Here is a 16534-nt window from a genome sequence, read left to right on the forward strand (position 1 = left end):
TTCCCAGCATTAGGGTTACATCAACCCCCTCACACACGCCTGCAGTCTCCTTTTCTTCCAGTTTTTTTTTTTTTACATTTGTGTGTGTGTGTGTGTGTGTGTGTGTGTGTGTGTGTGCGCGCGCGCCTGTCACAGCGTGTGCATGTGGAGGTCAGAGGTCAGCCTCTGGGGGTCAGCTCTCCTTCCACTGTGAGATCCCAGGGATTGACCTCGCCATGCTTGGTGACAAGTGGCCTTTATCCACTGAGCAGTCTTCACTTTCGAGACACGGGCTCTCTCTACTGCTCAGGCTAGCTTTGAACTTGCAATCTTTCTGCCCCAGTCTCCTGAGCAGCTGAGATCCTAGGAGTTTCCTTACCTGCCGAAATCATCCCCAAACATCACAGCACAGGGGACAGCATTCACTGCTAAGAGCCCTGGGTCCAAATCCCCAGTGGGCACAAGGCATCATCTGGCATTGACAAGAGAAAACTGAGAGGCCACGGAAAAGAAAACTGAGGTTCGAGGAGACCTTATAGCCAGTGAGAGAAAAGCCAGACTCTCTGCGTGGATCATTTCCCATTTCTTACGTGGAAATATACAGCGCTCCAGTGCTCAGCCAGTGGGGAAGAATGGAGCCTCTACTTCCACTTTGCATCTCTAACTCAGTGTCACCAGACTCTGAGCTCCACCCCACACTCACAACCCACCCCAGCAGGGTCCCTTGGTGTGACTGTCCCTAGCACTTCCATGGACTCTGGAGCCTCTGCCCACTCCCCCCACCTACCTCTTTTATAGTCCCCCTCAACTAAAATTAGCTTCACCGCTTCCCTGTCCCCAGTCGACCTGTCCTGTCTCCGGTTCCTCGAACTTGGGATGGTGTGTCTCAGATGCATCAGGAGCCTCCCCACCCCACAGCCACTTCCTAAGGCAAGGAGTGTTTGGGAAGCACCAGAAGGGAGGGAGGACATTCTCACATCTCCCTCCTCCATGTTTAAGGAACCTACACCCACAAACGGCCAGTGAAAGCTCACAGTGTTCCATATCCTTGGCCACCAGGGAGAAGCAGGTCGAAAGTCCACAGCCAGAAAACAAATACCACCAAGCGAAGAGAGAAGAAATGAATGCTGGAGAGAAGGGAAGAGAAGGCCTTCACAGCATGCGGGAGTGTGATCCCCCCACCCCGACGGCCACCCCGTGTCCCAGGCCTGTGATCCTATCTGAGGCAGGAGAGTCACAAGGCCAGCCTGGGCTACACAGAGAGGTTAAGGCTAGCCAGTGCAACTTGTCTCAAAAAAGCTAGAAAATACAAGAAGGGCTGGGTATGTAGCTCAGTGGTAGAGTGCTTACTTAGCATGGGTCTCTCTCTCCACACACACACACAGATCACACACCTTGGGCATAGCACTTCTGGATGTACATACCAAAGGACGCTGAGAGGTCAGCAAAGCCCAGAGACGCTCCCACAGCCATGTTCACTGCCGCACTGCTCATAAACAGCCAAGCTATGAAACCAGATTACATTCCTATCAACAGATGGATAAAGAAAACCTGACCTCTATCTGCAAGAACATTTTTCAGCCATAAAGAAGAACAAAATTCCGTCATTTGCAGGAACACGGACGGAAGTGGAGATGATCCTGTCCAGTGAACGGCCAGCCTTACAGGGATGAGTAAGGCGTGTTTTCTCTCATACACGGATTCAGAGGAGGAAGAAACGGACATGAGGGTGAGGGGGTGCTGTCAGGAAACAGTAGCAAAGTGACGGACTTGCCAAAACACCGTGCAAGCATGGGCACACCATAGTGAAGCCTGCGGCTTTGAATAGTTAATATGTGCTCATCAAAAAGTTTGGAGGGAAAGAAAGAAGCCTGAGGTAAGAGCTATCCGACCTGCTGTGCCCTGATCCATATTTTAGTTTTAGAGTGTCTAAGGAAAGCTCTCATCAATGACCCTGAATAGACCCTGCGGTGAAAGTTTTATATATTCTTCCTCAATGATTGCATCTTAATCACCGAGGCACCGGCCTTCGGCTGAACCCAGAGCTCGCACCAACACTTCCTAGGGATCCCTTTACACCCTTCTCCCAGCACTGCAGTTATTGGCAGGGGTCACACCCACAGACTTTACACAGGCTCTGGCCAACTCCCATCTCCTCCATTCCATGGCAGGCACTTTACCCCGAGCAGTCTCCCCAGCCGGAAGCACCATGGTTCAGTTCTGCCCCTGGACAAACACTCAAAAGAATCAAAACCAGAGGCTCAACCTGGCACACTATGTTCCCAGCAGCATAGTGAGGCAAAAGGTCCGTCCACGGAGGGGTGGTTCTCAGACTCACTTCCACCAAGTAGTCACAGCCAACACCAAAACGACAAGGTGGTTTCAAAGGCTAGGGGAGAGGAAAAGAGGGGCGATGTGTAGTGGGGACCCAGTCTGGGACTGTACCACGAAGTCTCTGGAGATGGAGGGTGGGAACATGAATAACATCCCCCGATAGCACACTCAGAAATGGTTCAGGTCGGTTTGTTGTTTGTTTTTTTAAGACTGGGTCTCATGTAGCCCAGGCTGGCCTAGAAATCACTATGTAATCAAGGAAGACTTCCACTCCTGAACTTCCTGCCTTCGCCTCCTCCTGGAGTTACAGAAATGAGGCAGCATGTCTGGCATAGGCAGCACGGGGATGAACCCCAGGGCCTCTTACCTGCCAGGTGAACTGAGCCACGCACCAGGCTGGTGTGTGTATTTAACTACTTTTTATTTCCAAAAAGAAGGATGATGAAGTAGCTGTGAGGAGGCCCAGGGACATGGCAGGGCTGTGCTGTTGCCTCTGCGTCTGCTGCTTCTGTAGCACTTTGCTGCGAGCACGCATGCTGAGATTTGCATCTGATGTGTGCTAGGCTGGGCTCTGAGGTCTGAGCCACAGCCCTGAACTACATGGAAGTCTCTGCCTTCCCCAGGTTGACATTCTGAAGGAAGTCAATGAACCACGAGAAAAAAATAAAGGGGGCTGGAGAGACAGTTTCGATCGCTTAGGTTTGCCACACAAGCATGAAGCCCTGAGTTTGATCCCCAGAACCCATGTAAAGAGCCAGGCTGAGTGGCGCACAGCTGCGGTCCCCATACTGGGAAGGCCGAGACAGACAGCTCTCTGAAGCTCATTGGTTCTTGGTTGAGTTCCTGATCCACTGAGGGACCCTGTCTCAAAAACCATGATGGAGAGCACCCGAAAAGACCAACTCTGGCCTGCATTCACTCAGCATTCCCTCCCACAAACACAGGCATCCACACAAAGTGAGGTTTGGAGGTCGCTCATCGGATGCAGAGTGAAAGGGGTGGGCACTGACGCTTCTGAGCAAAGGCTCAAGGCAGGAGAAACCAAGCAGATGTTGAGAGGAATGTCCCAGGCACAGAGACCATGTGGTTGCATCTGAGTGACCAAGGAGCGGGAAAGGAGACAAAGACAAGGAGACAGGGGCTGAGGGGCTGGACCAGGGGATTGCACATGGGATTTGGGTCTTTTCTAACGCTGGTGCTCACTAGTGCCCTCTACTGGCTATTCATAGAACAGACCTAGGGAGGGGAGAGCGGAGGCGGGCTGAGCCACCAGAGTCTCATCATGAGGCTGTAGAGGCACCTCAGGGAGCACACAGTGAAAGCCGAGACCAGAATGGGGCAGCTGGCCAGTCCAGGTGAGCCAGGATTGGATCATAAGCCACAGAGGGATGGATGGCATCTAGGAAGACGACGTCAACAAAACATAGGTGGTAGGGGAGTGAGAATGGAGACCTGCACAGGCCTGGGGTTTCCATTCCCAGAACCTGCTGAGCACGTGCAAGGGGCCCTGGGTCCCCAGTCAAGAGCCAGTGGAGGTCCCGGAGACGGAGAGGAGACTGGAGAAGCTGGGAAGGTAAAGACAAGAGAGGAAGGAGAAGGGGATGGCATCCATTCCCTCAGGTGTGAAGTCTGACGCAGTCAATCCAGACGGGAGCCGTAAGTCACAGGGCACACTGTAACACACTGTCACGGCACAGTCCATCTCATCTGGGAAGGGCTCTGGAGCACAGCTCCACACCTCGGCCACAGTGAAGGTCAGCGCAGCTCAAAGCGCCAGGAGAGGTGATTAGAAAGGTCTCCCTTCCACACAAACAACATGGCATGTGAGGGGACACTCACTGTTTCAGTCAACCCCCGTGCCAACATGGACCAGGCACCATGCTGAACCTGTGGACACATGCGAGGTCAAACATGGTGTGGTAGCACACACCCGTGACCCCAGCAAATGGGGAGACTGAGGCAGGAGAGTATCTGGCTAGCTTAAACTTTCAAGAGTGACTCCTGTCAATCATGCAAGCAAGCAATTTGGGCATACTGTCACATTCCTGTCTTTCCAACACTGGAGGGGGTAAAGGCGGAAGAATTGGGGATTCACGGTCACCCTTGGCTACATGACTGGTTCAAAGGCTGGAGAGATGACTCAGCCGTTAAAGGCTAGGCTCACAACCAAAAATATGACTGGTTCAAGGCCAGCCTAGGCTACATGAGACTTGTATCAAAAAGAGAAAGGGTGTGGGGAGGAAACATATCGGTTGCTAAACAGACTCCTGGAAAATGCAAACTGAATCTGTACCGAGGGCCTTGGGTGGGGGCTGGTCCAACCTGATTGGGTGCAGGTCCACTGTGCTTGGATTCTGTGTCTTGACTGTCCAGAAGCCTCGGGAAGCCCTGACCTCAGTTATACTACCAAGCTGGAGGGAGAAGAGCCTCATCGAGGCTGGGACAGTACCTGCTCTGCAGATGGAAGAAAAGGCTTTTCTTAGCAAAGAGCCAGTGCTCGGCTCAGCAGACTCCTGGGGAGCTCTGTGCCTGGAGGCTGCTGTACCCCGAGGGCCACTGCTGTCTGGAATCTGGTTCTCCTCTTCCTGATGTCGGAGTCAGATGCCAAACAGGTAACCTTCCCTCTACTTACTGGGCATGAAGAGAAAGAATGTGGCCACCAAAGGTTACCAGTTTAAACCCAGTGAGTGCCCATTGCCGAGCTGTGAGGCTCCCGGGAGGCTTAGCTTTTCTCTCTTGTCTTGATCCCTATGAAGTAAGGAGACAGGCGTGACAGGGACAGAGGTGTGACTCTGATATCCAGTCTCATCTCAGCAGGTGTCATGTCTGCATCCTCCAGTGTCACTATTAACGTGTGTGTGTGTGTGTGTGTGTGTGTGTGTGTGTGTGTGTGTGTGTGTGTCACACTCATGATCCTTCTGCCTCAGCCTCCCAAGTGCTGAGATCACAATGCTCACACCAGGTCCAGATTTTGCTTTCTTTTATTTTCATTCACCTGGAGATGAAACCTAAGGTCTTGTCCACAGTAGACTGAAAATCTACCACCGAGCCACACACAGCCCTCACTGGGGATTCTAGGTGGGCACTGCTGCTGGCACCCGGCCCCTCAATCTGAGGCCCCCCATTGGGTTTTCTGCCTGTAGTAACTCGGTTCATCAGAAGCTCCGGCCGTAACTGGAGTGGGAGCTCACGAGCAAAAGGCTCCTGTGTGCACACTCGCTGTCGGAATGTTGTGAACTAAGCCTTGGTCTGAAAGGTGCCTCAGAAAAGTGACAACACACTCACACTCGTGTGTCTCCCAAAGAGCAATGAAGACTGGTGTCCAGCTAGAGCCAAAGCTCCTGGGGTGACGGGCGGCTGGGGCTGAGGGTGAGCACATGCCCGGCATGTGGGAGGGTCCTGGGTTCCACATCCAGCTTGGCTAAAGGAGGAGAAAGCTGAACAGGAATGTTGCCCACCTTTTACCTCAGCCTCTCAGGAGGCCGAGGGAAGGAAGATCACAGCCCGGAGGCCAGCCTGGGCTTCCGGGGTGAGACTACTGGAAAACAATGTAGTGGTGTCCACACACAGGTGGACCTAGAGACAGAGGAGAGGAGGGAGGGGGGAGAGGAGGGAGGACGGGGAGGAGGAGGAAGGGGGAGGAAGAGCAGGAGGAGGGGAGGAGGGGGGAGGAGGAGGGAGAAGAGGAGGAGGAAGGGGAGGAGGGGGAGGAGGGGGGGAGGTTGGAGGAGGAGATGAAAGTGCTTTCCTTTCCTAGACCTCTCCCCATCTCAGTCTGACCCTTGAACCACACAGCCCTGTCCAATGTGACGGCCTTGTGTCTCTGGGTCAGGACTAGATCTTCCCATGAAGACAGAGGTCACCCCACTTCCCAGCACCTCTGACCATGACAATACAGTGTCCTGGGCTTGGCAGCCATGCCCAGCCAACAGCCCCCTCTTCCTTCCTGTTCCACTATTTCCTGTGTCTGCCTCAGCCACCATCCTGCTGCCCTGGGAGGAGGATCATCGCCTGGCAACCGCAGGGACACTGGCCAGATGCCCCAAGTGAGGCAGACTGGCATTTATCTTAGCAATTCAGGAGGACTGCCCAACCCTGTAGACAAACAGACAGACAACAAGGACTTCTCCAGCCTCACCGGGGGGGGGGGGGGGGGGGGGGGATGGACAAGACAGCCCAATGCTGCACAAGAGCATTGGGCTGCTCAGCTTCCCAGGGGCCGATTGATAGGTACACACGGTGGCCTTGCCTTACAAAGTGGGGATGGAAGAAGAAATCTGCCCAGACTCGTGGGGGAGTTGTGCCACCACTGAGCAGATACACAGAACTCACTTTCCTTTCCCCTCACAACCCTCCAGTGCTCACTGCGGGAAGGCCCGGGGCTTGATTCATGCCATGTGTCATTGCCAGCCATCTCCGATTCCTACACCTCTTCTCATAAGAAAGCACACATCTAGATGAGGTCAAGGGCCCACAGCCAGGGCCAGAGACTCCCGCGGCCCTAAAGCCCATGTCTTCACCCCTGGCTCACACCAACCGGCTATTTCTAGTAAAATACATATACTTTAAATTTCATTAAGTGTGCAATGGGGCTGAGGCACAGGAATGCATCTGTGGAGGTCAGAGAATAATCTGCAGGAGCTGGTTCTCTCCTTCCATCTGGGGGGGGGGGGTGTCCTGAGGAACTGACACCATCGAGCTCAGCGGCAAGCACCTTCCGCTCCAGACCATCTCATCAGGCCCTCGGCAGTATCTTTTGTACATTTTGTACAATTCTTTTGCACATTTACTCCTCTTTATGCAACCCAGATAAGGGGAATAAACAAAGGCAGTCCTGGACTTCTAGCGGGCTCAGCTTCAACTCCCAAGTTGATACCCACGGAACTTTTGACTTTGGAGGAAATCATGCAAGATTTAACCAACCGTTCTGATGGAGAGAGCTGCCTTAGTTTAAATCCACCCCTGTCAGGGTGGTGGTTTTGTGGAAGATATTTAACCTCCACAGCCTCAGTTTCTTCACCCGTGGAATGGGAAGAACTTAGCAGCTAACACACAGACGGCTGTGTTGACACAACTTGTGATTTTTGTTTTTTTAGCATTGATTCTGTAGCTAATACCCGACAGAGACAGGCATGGGGCACAGGCTACTGGGAGGCTAGGGCAGGAGAAACGCAAGTTCAACACCAGCTTTGACTACAAGAGCTCAAGGCTAAACTGGGAAATTTAGTAAGGTCCTGTTTCAGAATTAGGGGGGTGGGGTGGGGACGTAGCGCAGTGGTAGGATGACTGCCCAGGACACACAAAGCCTGGGTTCACCCCAGCAGCACAAACAACACAGAAGAAACACGCACCAGTTCATAGACTATTGAGCTAAGCACAGACCTGAGCTGGAGTCTAACTTGGGCTCATGTGACCCTGGTTCAACATGGCCTCCTAGCAGAGTGACTAAAGTCCCGAGGAGCTTCGGCAGCTGGCATAAGCTGCTTCACTCTGACACATTCCACTGTGAAGGGCTTGGAAGCCAAAGGGCAAAACTGGACACAAATTGTGAATGTAGTGCGTGGACATAGGAGGTGCTCAGAAGATGGCAGGTAACGGGGCAGCCACACTGACACTACTCTGTGAGAACTGAGGACAAGTACGCGAAATGAGGCCCAACAAATCTCACCACAGTCCCAAACTCGGAAAGATCAATGTTCTCATTACAACTTGCATCAAGAAGCATTAATTCTACAGTGGGGAAGCCCTGTGGCACTCAGAGTGACCAGAAATGACTGTAGAGACACACCACAAAAACACAACTTGCGCATCAGCCTGATGGCTGTGTTTGTTGTTGATTTCAAGATGCTGTTTGTATGCACAGGCGCCTCAGGGCAGCTACAAAAGAAGTGAAGAGAAGGCGTGGACTCACGATGTGTTTCCTCAGTTGAACAAAGTGGAGTGAACATCAGAGGTTTATGACTTGATGCCTGTGGATTTGTTCCTCGAGTATACAACAGAAAGAGGAAAGGAGGCGAAAATTCTCTATGAATTTCCCTTTCTTTCTGATTTTCGTTTTGTTTGCAGTCTTGTGGATGAAACATGCTCCCAAGCACAGGGGTTGAAAACCAGGGTTTTGCTCATGATTGGCAAGTGATTTACCTAACACTCACTGACTCATGCTCCCAGCCCCTCACTGGGGATTCTAAGCTGGTACATGAGCCCTGAGCCACTGTCCCACATGCTACAAAGCACTAAGAATAAGTAACTTGCATAAAGCCACACTGAAACTGAGCCCAACACTCGGGATGATCTGTCTCTATCAGCTGATGGCCATCCATGTCCCTGAACTGTATTCTAGAATATTTGAGGGTCAAAAGGATTCTCAAGTTCCAAATGCATAATGGCTTATTTCACTGACCACCTACCAAGTGTGAGGCTTGCTGCTAGGCCCATGACTACCAAACACTGTGTCTCTTTCTTGCTAAAGTCTGTGATCCTATCTTTTAAAAACTTATCCATGTGTTTGTTTACTCATTTTGTATGTGTGTATAAGTGCGTGCGTGCGTGCGTGGCTGTGTGTGTGTGTGTGTGTGTGTGTGTGTGTGTGTGTGTGTGTGTGTAGGACGACAACCTGGAGTCGTCTGCTCTCTGTTTCTACCGTATGGGTCGCAGGGACCACAGTGCCCAGGCTGTCATCTATTATGTATCGCTCTATTGTTCCAGCAACCTGTCAATCATGCGTCTATTATCAGTCTGCATCTCCATCATTTACCTAATAACTTGTCTAGGGGCCGGGGGAGACGGCTCGGCGGGTGATGTGTCTGCTGCACGGGCACAAGGACCTGAGTTCGGATCCCCAGCTCCCATGTGAAAACCTGGGCATGGCACTGTGATCCCCGAGAGCGGTGGTGAGTCAGTCAGCTCTAGGTTCTGTGAGAGACCTTGTCTCATAAAAAAGGTGCCGAGTGATTGGAAAGACACCAGACATCAACCTCTGGCCTCCACATGCACACACTATGTGTGCATACACATGCATGTAACACACATGCACACACATACAGGCACACTCATACCTAAATACCTGCCTTTCTGTATCTCATATGTTATCTATGTGTCTATCATCCCATCTGTTTGTCAATCATCTATTTTTCTATCTAACAACCTGTCTTCTATCCCCTATTATCTGTGTATCCTGTCTGCTGTCTGTTACCATCATCTATCCAACCATCTACCATCTACCCATCCATTCATCCATCCATTCATCATCCTCCACCCACCCACCTCCACCCATTCACCTATCCATCATCCACACACCCACCCACCCATCCATCCTTCTATCCATCCACTCACCCACCTATCCATCTATCTGTCCATCCACCTACCCATTCATCGATCTATCCATCCATCCACACACCCACCCATCTATCCATCCACTCACCCACCCATCATCTATCTGTCCATCTACCTACCCGTTCATCATCTGTCCATCCACACATTCATCTACCCATCCATCCACCCACCTCCACCAATCCATCCATCCACTCACCCATCAGCCACACATTCATCTATCCACCCATCCATCCATCATCCATCTGTCCCCATCCACCCATCCATACCATCCATCCATCCGTCCGTCCCCATCCACCTATCATCTGTCTATATCATTTGTCTCCCTGAACATCACAGTATGAACCCCATCATCTTAAATCAGACCCACACAGCTCTCATTCCACATTTCCTAAATGTCAATCTCACCACATTTTCATTTTAACCCTCAGAATTTCAAATACAATGAAAGTATACTTAGAAAGAAATTGACAAAAGTCACAAAATCAGAATTTCTCCAAGGCCCTTTTCCCTCTCCTTTCTCAAAGAGAAAAACAAAACAACACCTCCCTCCCCAAGGGCAACAATTCCATTGTTTCTCATCAAATCTCACATAAAACAAAGGCAAAAGGCCCTGGCAGTCCACAAGACACACTGTAGGCTGAACCCTGCAAGCCGCTGGGGAATGGAAGACAGCCAGCTAATCAGCAAACGCTCATTAAAGCCACCACTTATCTCGATGTCCAATCAACGCCCCAGTCCCCTCCCTCAGGCCGAATTCAGCACTGATCACCACTGTTGACTGGTGGAGGGCTGCCTCCGCAGGACAGAGCCCCAGAGGTAGGAGCCCTAGGCAGACAAGGAGGCGTGGCTGACCAGATAAACAGGCAAACGAACTAAGGGGGAGGGAGAGGGAGGGAGAGGGGGAAGGAGAGTGGAGGGAGAGGGAGGGAAGCTGTAAAGAAAGGACAGGCGAAGAGGATGAGCAGGTACAGGTGTAGGAGGAGAAGCATTCAGGGATGGGCACTGGCTAGGTTCCCCGAATCACAAGGAGATGCAAATCAGTGACACATGTACATACATACACACATGAACAGAGTCAAAGACTATGGCCCAAAGATGCACTCCACTCACACTATACACCACACATAAACACACAGACACAGACAGACAGACAACATAAACATATACACACAAACACACAAGCACACCACACATACACAAACACATGGCCCAAATACACACACACACACACACACACACACACACACACACACACACACACACACACAGACTACACACACATGCACATGCAAACATAAGTCATTCTGTTGAAATAAAAGGAGTGGATACCAATTCTCACCTGATACGGATGCCTGGAACCAAGCACGGATCCTCTGTAAGAGCAGTAAGTGCTCTTAATCACCAAGTCTTAACCCCAGTCCCCACCACACAGTTTTTACGACAGTTAGCCTGTTGGGTTGTTTAAAGATGAGATCCTTAGCAACAAAAGAGAAAACTGTCTAATTCCGTGTCAGGTCCAAGAGCCTGCCAGGGCACAAGCCACAGGATTAGACATAGTGAACAAAAGGACACGCGATCCCACCCAGGACCCTGACGACATGCCAGCTGCACCAGACACAGACTCGTGAGAACTCCTCTAAGGAGAGACAGGGCCTTGAAACAAAGGCAAGGTGACTGATGGTGGGAAGTGTGTCCCAGATCTGCGGGCCCAGGATGGGATCCATTGCACAGGCAGGGGAGCTGGTGGACTGGTCCAGTCAGTAAAGCGCTCGCTGCAGAGCAGAGAGCCGAGTTCACGTTCCGGGCATGGTTGCAATCCCAGCACTGGGAAGACGGAGACAGGAGGATGCCTGGGACTCCCAGGACACCTAGCTTAGTCTACTTGATTAGCTCTAGGCCAGAGAGACTCGCTCAGAAAACAAGGTGGGCAGCGCCGGAGGAATCACACCAGAGGTTGACCCCTGACCTCACACCCCTGTGCACAGAGGTACAGGAACATACACTCACACCTACACACACTCCAACTACACACACACACACACACACACACACACACACACACACTCACAATGCATACACACACCTACACACATCCACATGCCCACCTACAAAGATACAAACTTGCACCTCACACCTGCACACCCTCACACTCAATGTATACACTCACATCTACACACATCAGCACCTACACATACAAAAACAAATACCTACAAACACACCCACTCACACCTGCACCTACACACACACACACACACACACACACACACACACACCTCTACACTCATACCTATATGTATTTAGTGTATACACTGGCTCATGCACAGATACACACAGACACCTGCACACTCTCACACCTACACACAAATGCACACACAGAAGAATAGGGAAAAAAGAAACAAGCACATCTTTCATGGTATTTCCAGAGATAACCAGATGTGGACTCTGTCCTAACCAACAGATTTACTCTGATGGATTCTTAATGTGCTGGCATTACTGGGAGATGGGAACTGTCTGGGAAAAGTGGGTCTCTAGGGCCACCCTGCAGTCCCCCCACCCCATCTCCACCTGTCTCCTCCAGGTTGTGGAGAGCACAGAGAAGCCTTCACCACTAGCTCCTGTCACTGCAGCGTTCTGTCCAGAGCACAAGCAGCCATGGAATGAAGCCTCTACTCCCACCAACCAAAATAAGACCTCCCCCTTCAAGGTGGGTTATGTCAGACATTTTGTTATAATGACAAATAAGATGTGTGACATCCACCAAAAGTAATAGGACCTGGGGGTGGCAGCGGGAGCCACTAGGAAGGGACAACATGCCCACAGGAAAGAGAGAAGAAGGTGTCAGGGAAGAGGGGAAGGGAACTGAGCAGCTGAGTGACTCAGAGAAGGACAGAAGGACGGCAGGGAGGGAGTCCCCCACCCCCAGCCAGTACAAGACTGCTGGGTCCATCCTGCGGGGGTGGGGGGGTGGGGGGGGAGTGTCTAACAAGGTTCTTGGAGTCTTCGCAAAGATTGGCAACAAAGTGGCTGTCCTAGTTAGCTTTAACTGCCAACCTGACACAGCCTAGAGTCCCCTGAGGGAGTCTCAGTTGAGGGATTGCTTAGATTAGATTGGTCCGCGGGCAAGCCTTTGTGGCACTGTCTTGATTGTTAATTGATGTAAGAGGGCAGTGCCATTCCTGGGCAGTGGTCCTGAGTTGTAGAAATAGCTAGCTGAGCACAAGCCAGAGAGAGAGTCTGCAAGCAGTGTTCCTCCAGGGTTTCTGCTTCAAGTTCCTGCTTTGACATCCCTTAGTGATGAACCGTGGCCTGGAGATATCAGCAAAATAAATAATTTTCCTCCCTAAGTTGCTTTTGGTTGGACAGTTTATCACAGCAACAGAATGAAAAGAACACTCCCCAAACCCATCTCCATTTGCTTCTAAGCACAAGCTCACTCCCCAGCTTCTGTGACTGACTTCTAACCAACATACACTTTTCTTGCAGTGCTGGAGATCAAACCCAGGATCTCATGGAAGGCAAGAGCTCTATCACAGCCCCATCCACTGGAATATGAACAGAGGAGTCAAGGTCCAAGTCCTTTCAGCCTCACAAACTATCCCAGTATCCCCCATGTTCATTTACTGTCTGTGGTTTATTTTTAACAGACGCCAAATTTGGGAAAACTGCAGTTTGACACTAAAGAGCCACAATATGGCAAGGGCTCTAGGCTGTCAATCATTTGGGGAGACAAGAGTGCCAAACAGAAAGCACCATTTTCGACTTTCAATGAGTGACAAACTTCCATTACGTGTGAAGTCATTCTTAGTTTGGAACCAGTTGTTGTAGCAGCCGGTGTGGGAAGTGTATATACATTTGCTTTTCAGCCACAGCCCATTCCTTGTATCCACATCTGAAAACCCCTTAAAGACATGAGCAAAACCTGCCAAAGTCCAAACCATAAGTTCATGTCACCAGAAACCCTCAGCACACAGTCACCACCATGAAATTTCCAAGCAAAGATGAGATTCACTAATGAGGAGCTCTCAGACACCTTGGCTTGTGGGTTTAAATCCCAACCCCACTGCTTAGCAGCTGGAGGATGTTTATCCTTCCTGAGTGGGGGGTTGGGAATGGGGCATCTTCTGCCACACTGGGTTATGCTGAGGACTACACAGTCATGTGCATGAGGCACTGTAGAAGCTGTCAGCTACAACAGGCCATTGTTTTAGCTCCACCAGACAGCACTCACTGCTATACATGGGTGGAGACACAGCAGTGGTGGGAAGAAGACAGATGTGCACGAAAGAACACTGAGTACAGGTCTCCAAGCCCAGCTTGGGCCACCTTGTGAAGAACATGCTATAGAATGTGATGCAGTCGCCTACCCTGTTAGCACCACGACAAAGTCCATGACATTCCAGCCGTTCCTCAGGTAGGAGCCTTTGTGGAAGGCAAAGCCGAGAGCCACGATCTTAATTCCAGCCTCGAAACAGAAGATTCCGATGAAGTATGGTTCCGTGTCATCCTGGAAGGGAGAGAAGGCATCAGTGGCATGGGTGGTGGAGGGTGGCATGACCCCAAGGCAGCACACCCAGAGATGTGGACCCACCTGCCCCTCCCAACAGGCCAAGTGACCAAAGGCTGAGACCTCTGGAACTAAGCCAAAGGATCATACTCCGGAAGTTGAGCTGCTTCAGATACTGTGACCCAGTGACAGAACTCTTAGAACAACCCACTGCCTGGGGTAGGAATCCTGCACGCCCACCCTTAGAGACGTGGGTGCTGTCTTGGTTGAGACGATGCACGCCAAGAGGGCACAGCCCAGCAGTGAAACCTGGTCTAGAATCCACCAGTGAGAAGCTGACAGTGTGGACACAGGAGTAGAGCTTTTGCCTAGAAGCCCTTACCGAGGGGCTGGGCCACGGCTCGGTGTCAGATCACTAGCATAGCATGTGTGAGGCTTTGGATTCATCCTCCGTACAGCAAAGTAACCAATGGGGTAATGAAGAAACAAACGGAGCCTGCATCTGGCTCCTGGTAGAACAAAACAGCCCTAAGATGACAACCGAGACAGTGAACTCGGGGACCGACTGGTGCTGAGGCACTGCCGGCACAAAAGCATTATCGTGGCACCCGAGGTGCCTGCCTTTCCAGTCACGCAGACCTGAGGCTGTGGCGCTCAACTCGGATGAGTCCCAGAACACTTCTGCCGAGGAAGCTGAGCACAGAGGGAAACAAAGGGCGTGACTGGGTCCTCAGTGACTGATCTGAGGAGTGGGTTCACGGTGGCTAACTGCCCTCTTCTGTGTCTATGTAGAGTCACACTTCTTTTTTCACAAAAATTTTGTTTCTGAGCATAAAACAGAAAGTAGAATTTGGACCGAGTATGATGTCTTTGTGGATAGTGTGATGGTCACTGTGGCCTGGTGTACACCAGGTCTGCTGGGTTTCAAGGATGGGCCTGGGCAGTGAGGGCTTCCATGTCCACAGGCCACTGATGACTGTGCAAGGCAGGCCTTCTGCACACAGCTCTCAGCCCAGGGACCCAGACCCCCTCTACCCATTGCTCACCAGTCGCTCAGACATGGGTGTCTTGTCGTCATCAGGGAGGTGCTGTTCCAGGGCCAGGACAATGCAGTTGGCGATGATGGTGGCCAGGATCATGTACTCGAAGGGCGTGTGGGGGTTAAGGAGCAGACCACCAGAGGCTTTGTGTCGAGCATTCTGTCCTCTCCCAGCAACCGGCCCAACACCCTTAGCCCGCCCCCTTGTCCCCCACCAGCCCTTCACATCCCTACCACATCCACGCACACAGCCACCTGCCTCATCTGTCTGGAGAGCACCCCTGCGGTCCCCAGCCCTGCACCTGTGACGCTAAAAAGAATGTTTCCATCAGCATGTACTAGGTACACATGGGGGTCACATTCGAGCCCCCTCCCCTCTCTGTCCCCTTCCCACCTAGTCTCCTAGCCCCTCTTCTGGTTTCTTTTCTTTCTTCTCAATGAGTTTAGGGTTGCTCACAGGCAGTGTGACTACACCCCTGGAGAAAATGTCACCCCAACTAACTGCTCATAAACCCTCAGGAAAGGATGAAGCTTTAAGATGGCCCTCTTTCCTCCACGAATCGGTGCCGACAGGCCCAGTCTTGTGCAGGTGCTCACAGATGCCGTGAGTCCCAGAGTCCACAGCATGCCACGCCCCACCCGTCCTCCGTCCTTTCATTGTCTGTATCGACCCCGGCAGCACAATCACTGCAGATGCTGCAGCTCTGCAGTGACTGCAGGGCACACGGCATCCCCAGCAACCACTACAGGACCAAGGGCGGAAGAGAGCAAAGTTCCCAGACTCACAGAGAAGCGAGTGTGTGAAGAGACTCCAGCACACAGACCACACCAGATAGTGCCACAGTGCGGAGAGCATGGCCCTCTGCATGAGTGTGTTGGCATCCAGGAATCCATGTGAAGAGACTCCAGCACACAGACCACACCAGAGAGTGCCACAGTGCGGAGAGCATGGCCCTCTGCATGAGTGTGCTAGCATCCAGGAATCAATGTGAAGAGACTCCAGCACACAGACCACACCGGATAGTGCCACAGTGCGGAGAGCATGGCCCTCTGCATGAGTGTGCTAGCATCCAGGAATCCAATGTGAAGAGACTCCAGCACACAGACCACACCGGATAGTGCCACAGTGCGGAGGGCATAGGCCCTCTGCATGAGTGTGTTGGCATCCAGGAATCCAAGTCGAAGAGATTCCAGCACACAGACCACACCGGATAGGGCCACAGTGCGGAGAGCATGGCCCTCTGCATGAGTGTGCTGGCATCCAGGGATCCAACCGGCCAGAGATGAAAAGTATTCAAAGAGAAAAATGTGTCAGGCTGAGCACTTATGTACGGACCCTGAACAAC

General features: G+C 51.7%; 1 protein-coding gene across 12 annotated transcripts in view; it reads right to left on the reverse strand.

The window, feature by feature from the left end:
* Window positions 1–16534, reverse strand: part of Cacna1a (calcium voltage-gated channel subunit alpha1 A) — a 230576-nt gene that overhangs the window by 174746 nt on the left and 39296 nt on the right. For all 12 annotated transcript variants that reach the window (XM_052726797.1, XM_052726793.1, XM_052726790.1 and 9 more), the window contains exons 2-3: window positions 15196–15301; window positions 14010–14149 (exon numbers count right to left, since the gene is read on the reverse strand). In XM_052726797.1, the coding sequence (XP_052582757.1) occupies window positions 14010–14149; window positions 15196–15301 (246 nt within the window). The remainder of the gene's footprint in view (window positions 1–14009; window positions 14150–15195; window positions 15302–16534) is intronic.

The sequence above is a fragment of the Peromyscus californicus genome, unplaced genomic scaffold, assembly GCF_007827085.1.
Source record: "Peromyscus californicus insignis strain IS unplaced genomic scaffold, ASM782708v3 Scaffold_8__1_contigs__length_139910024, whole genome shotgun sequence".
Taxonomy (NCBI): domain Eukaryota; kingdom Metazoa; phylum Chordata; class Mammalia; order Rodentia; family Cricetidae; genus Peromyscus; species Peromyscus californicus.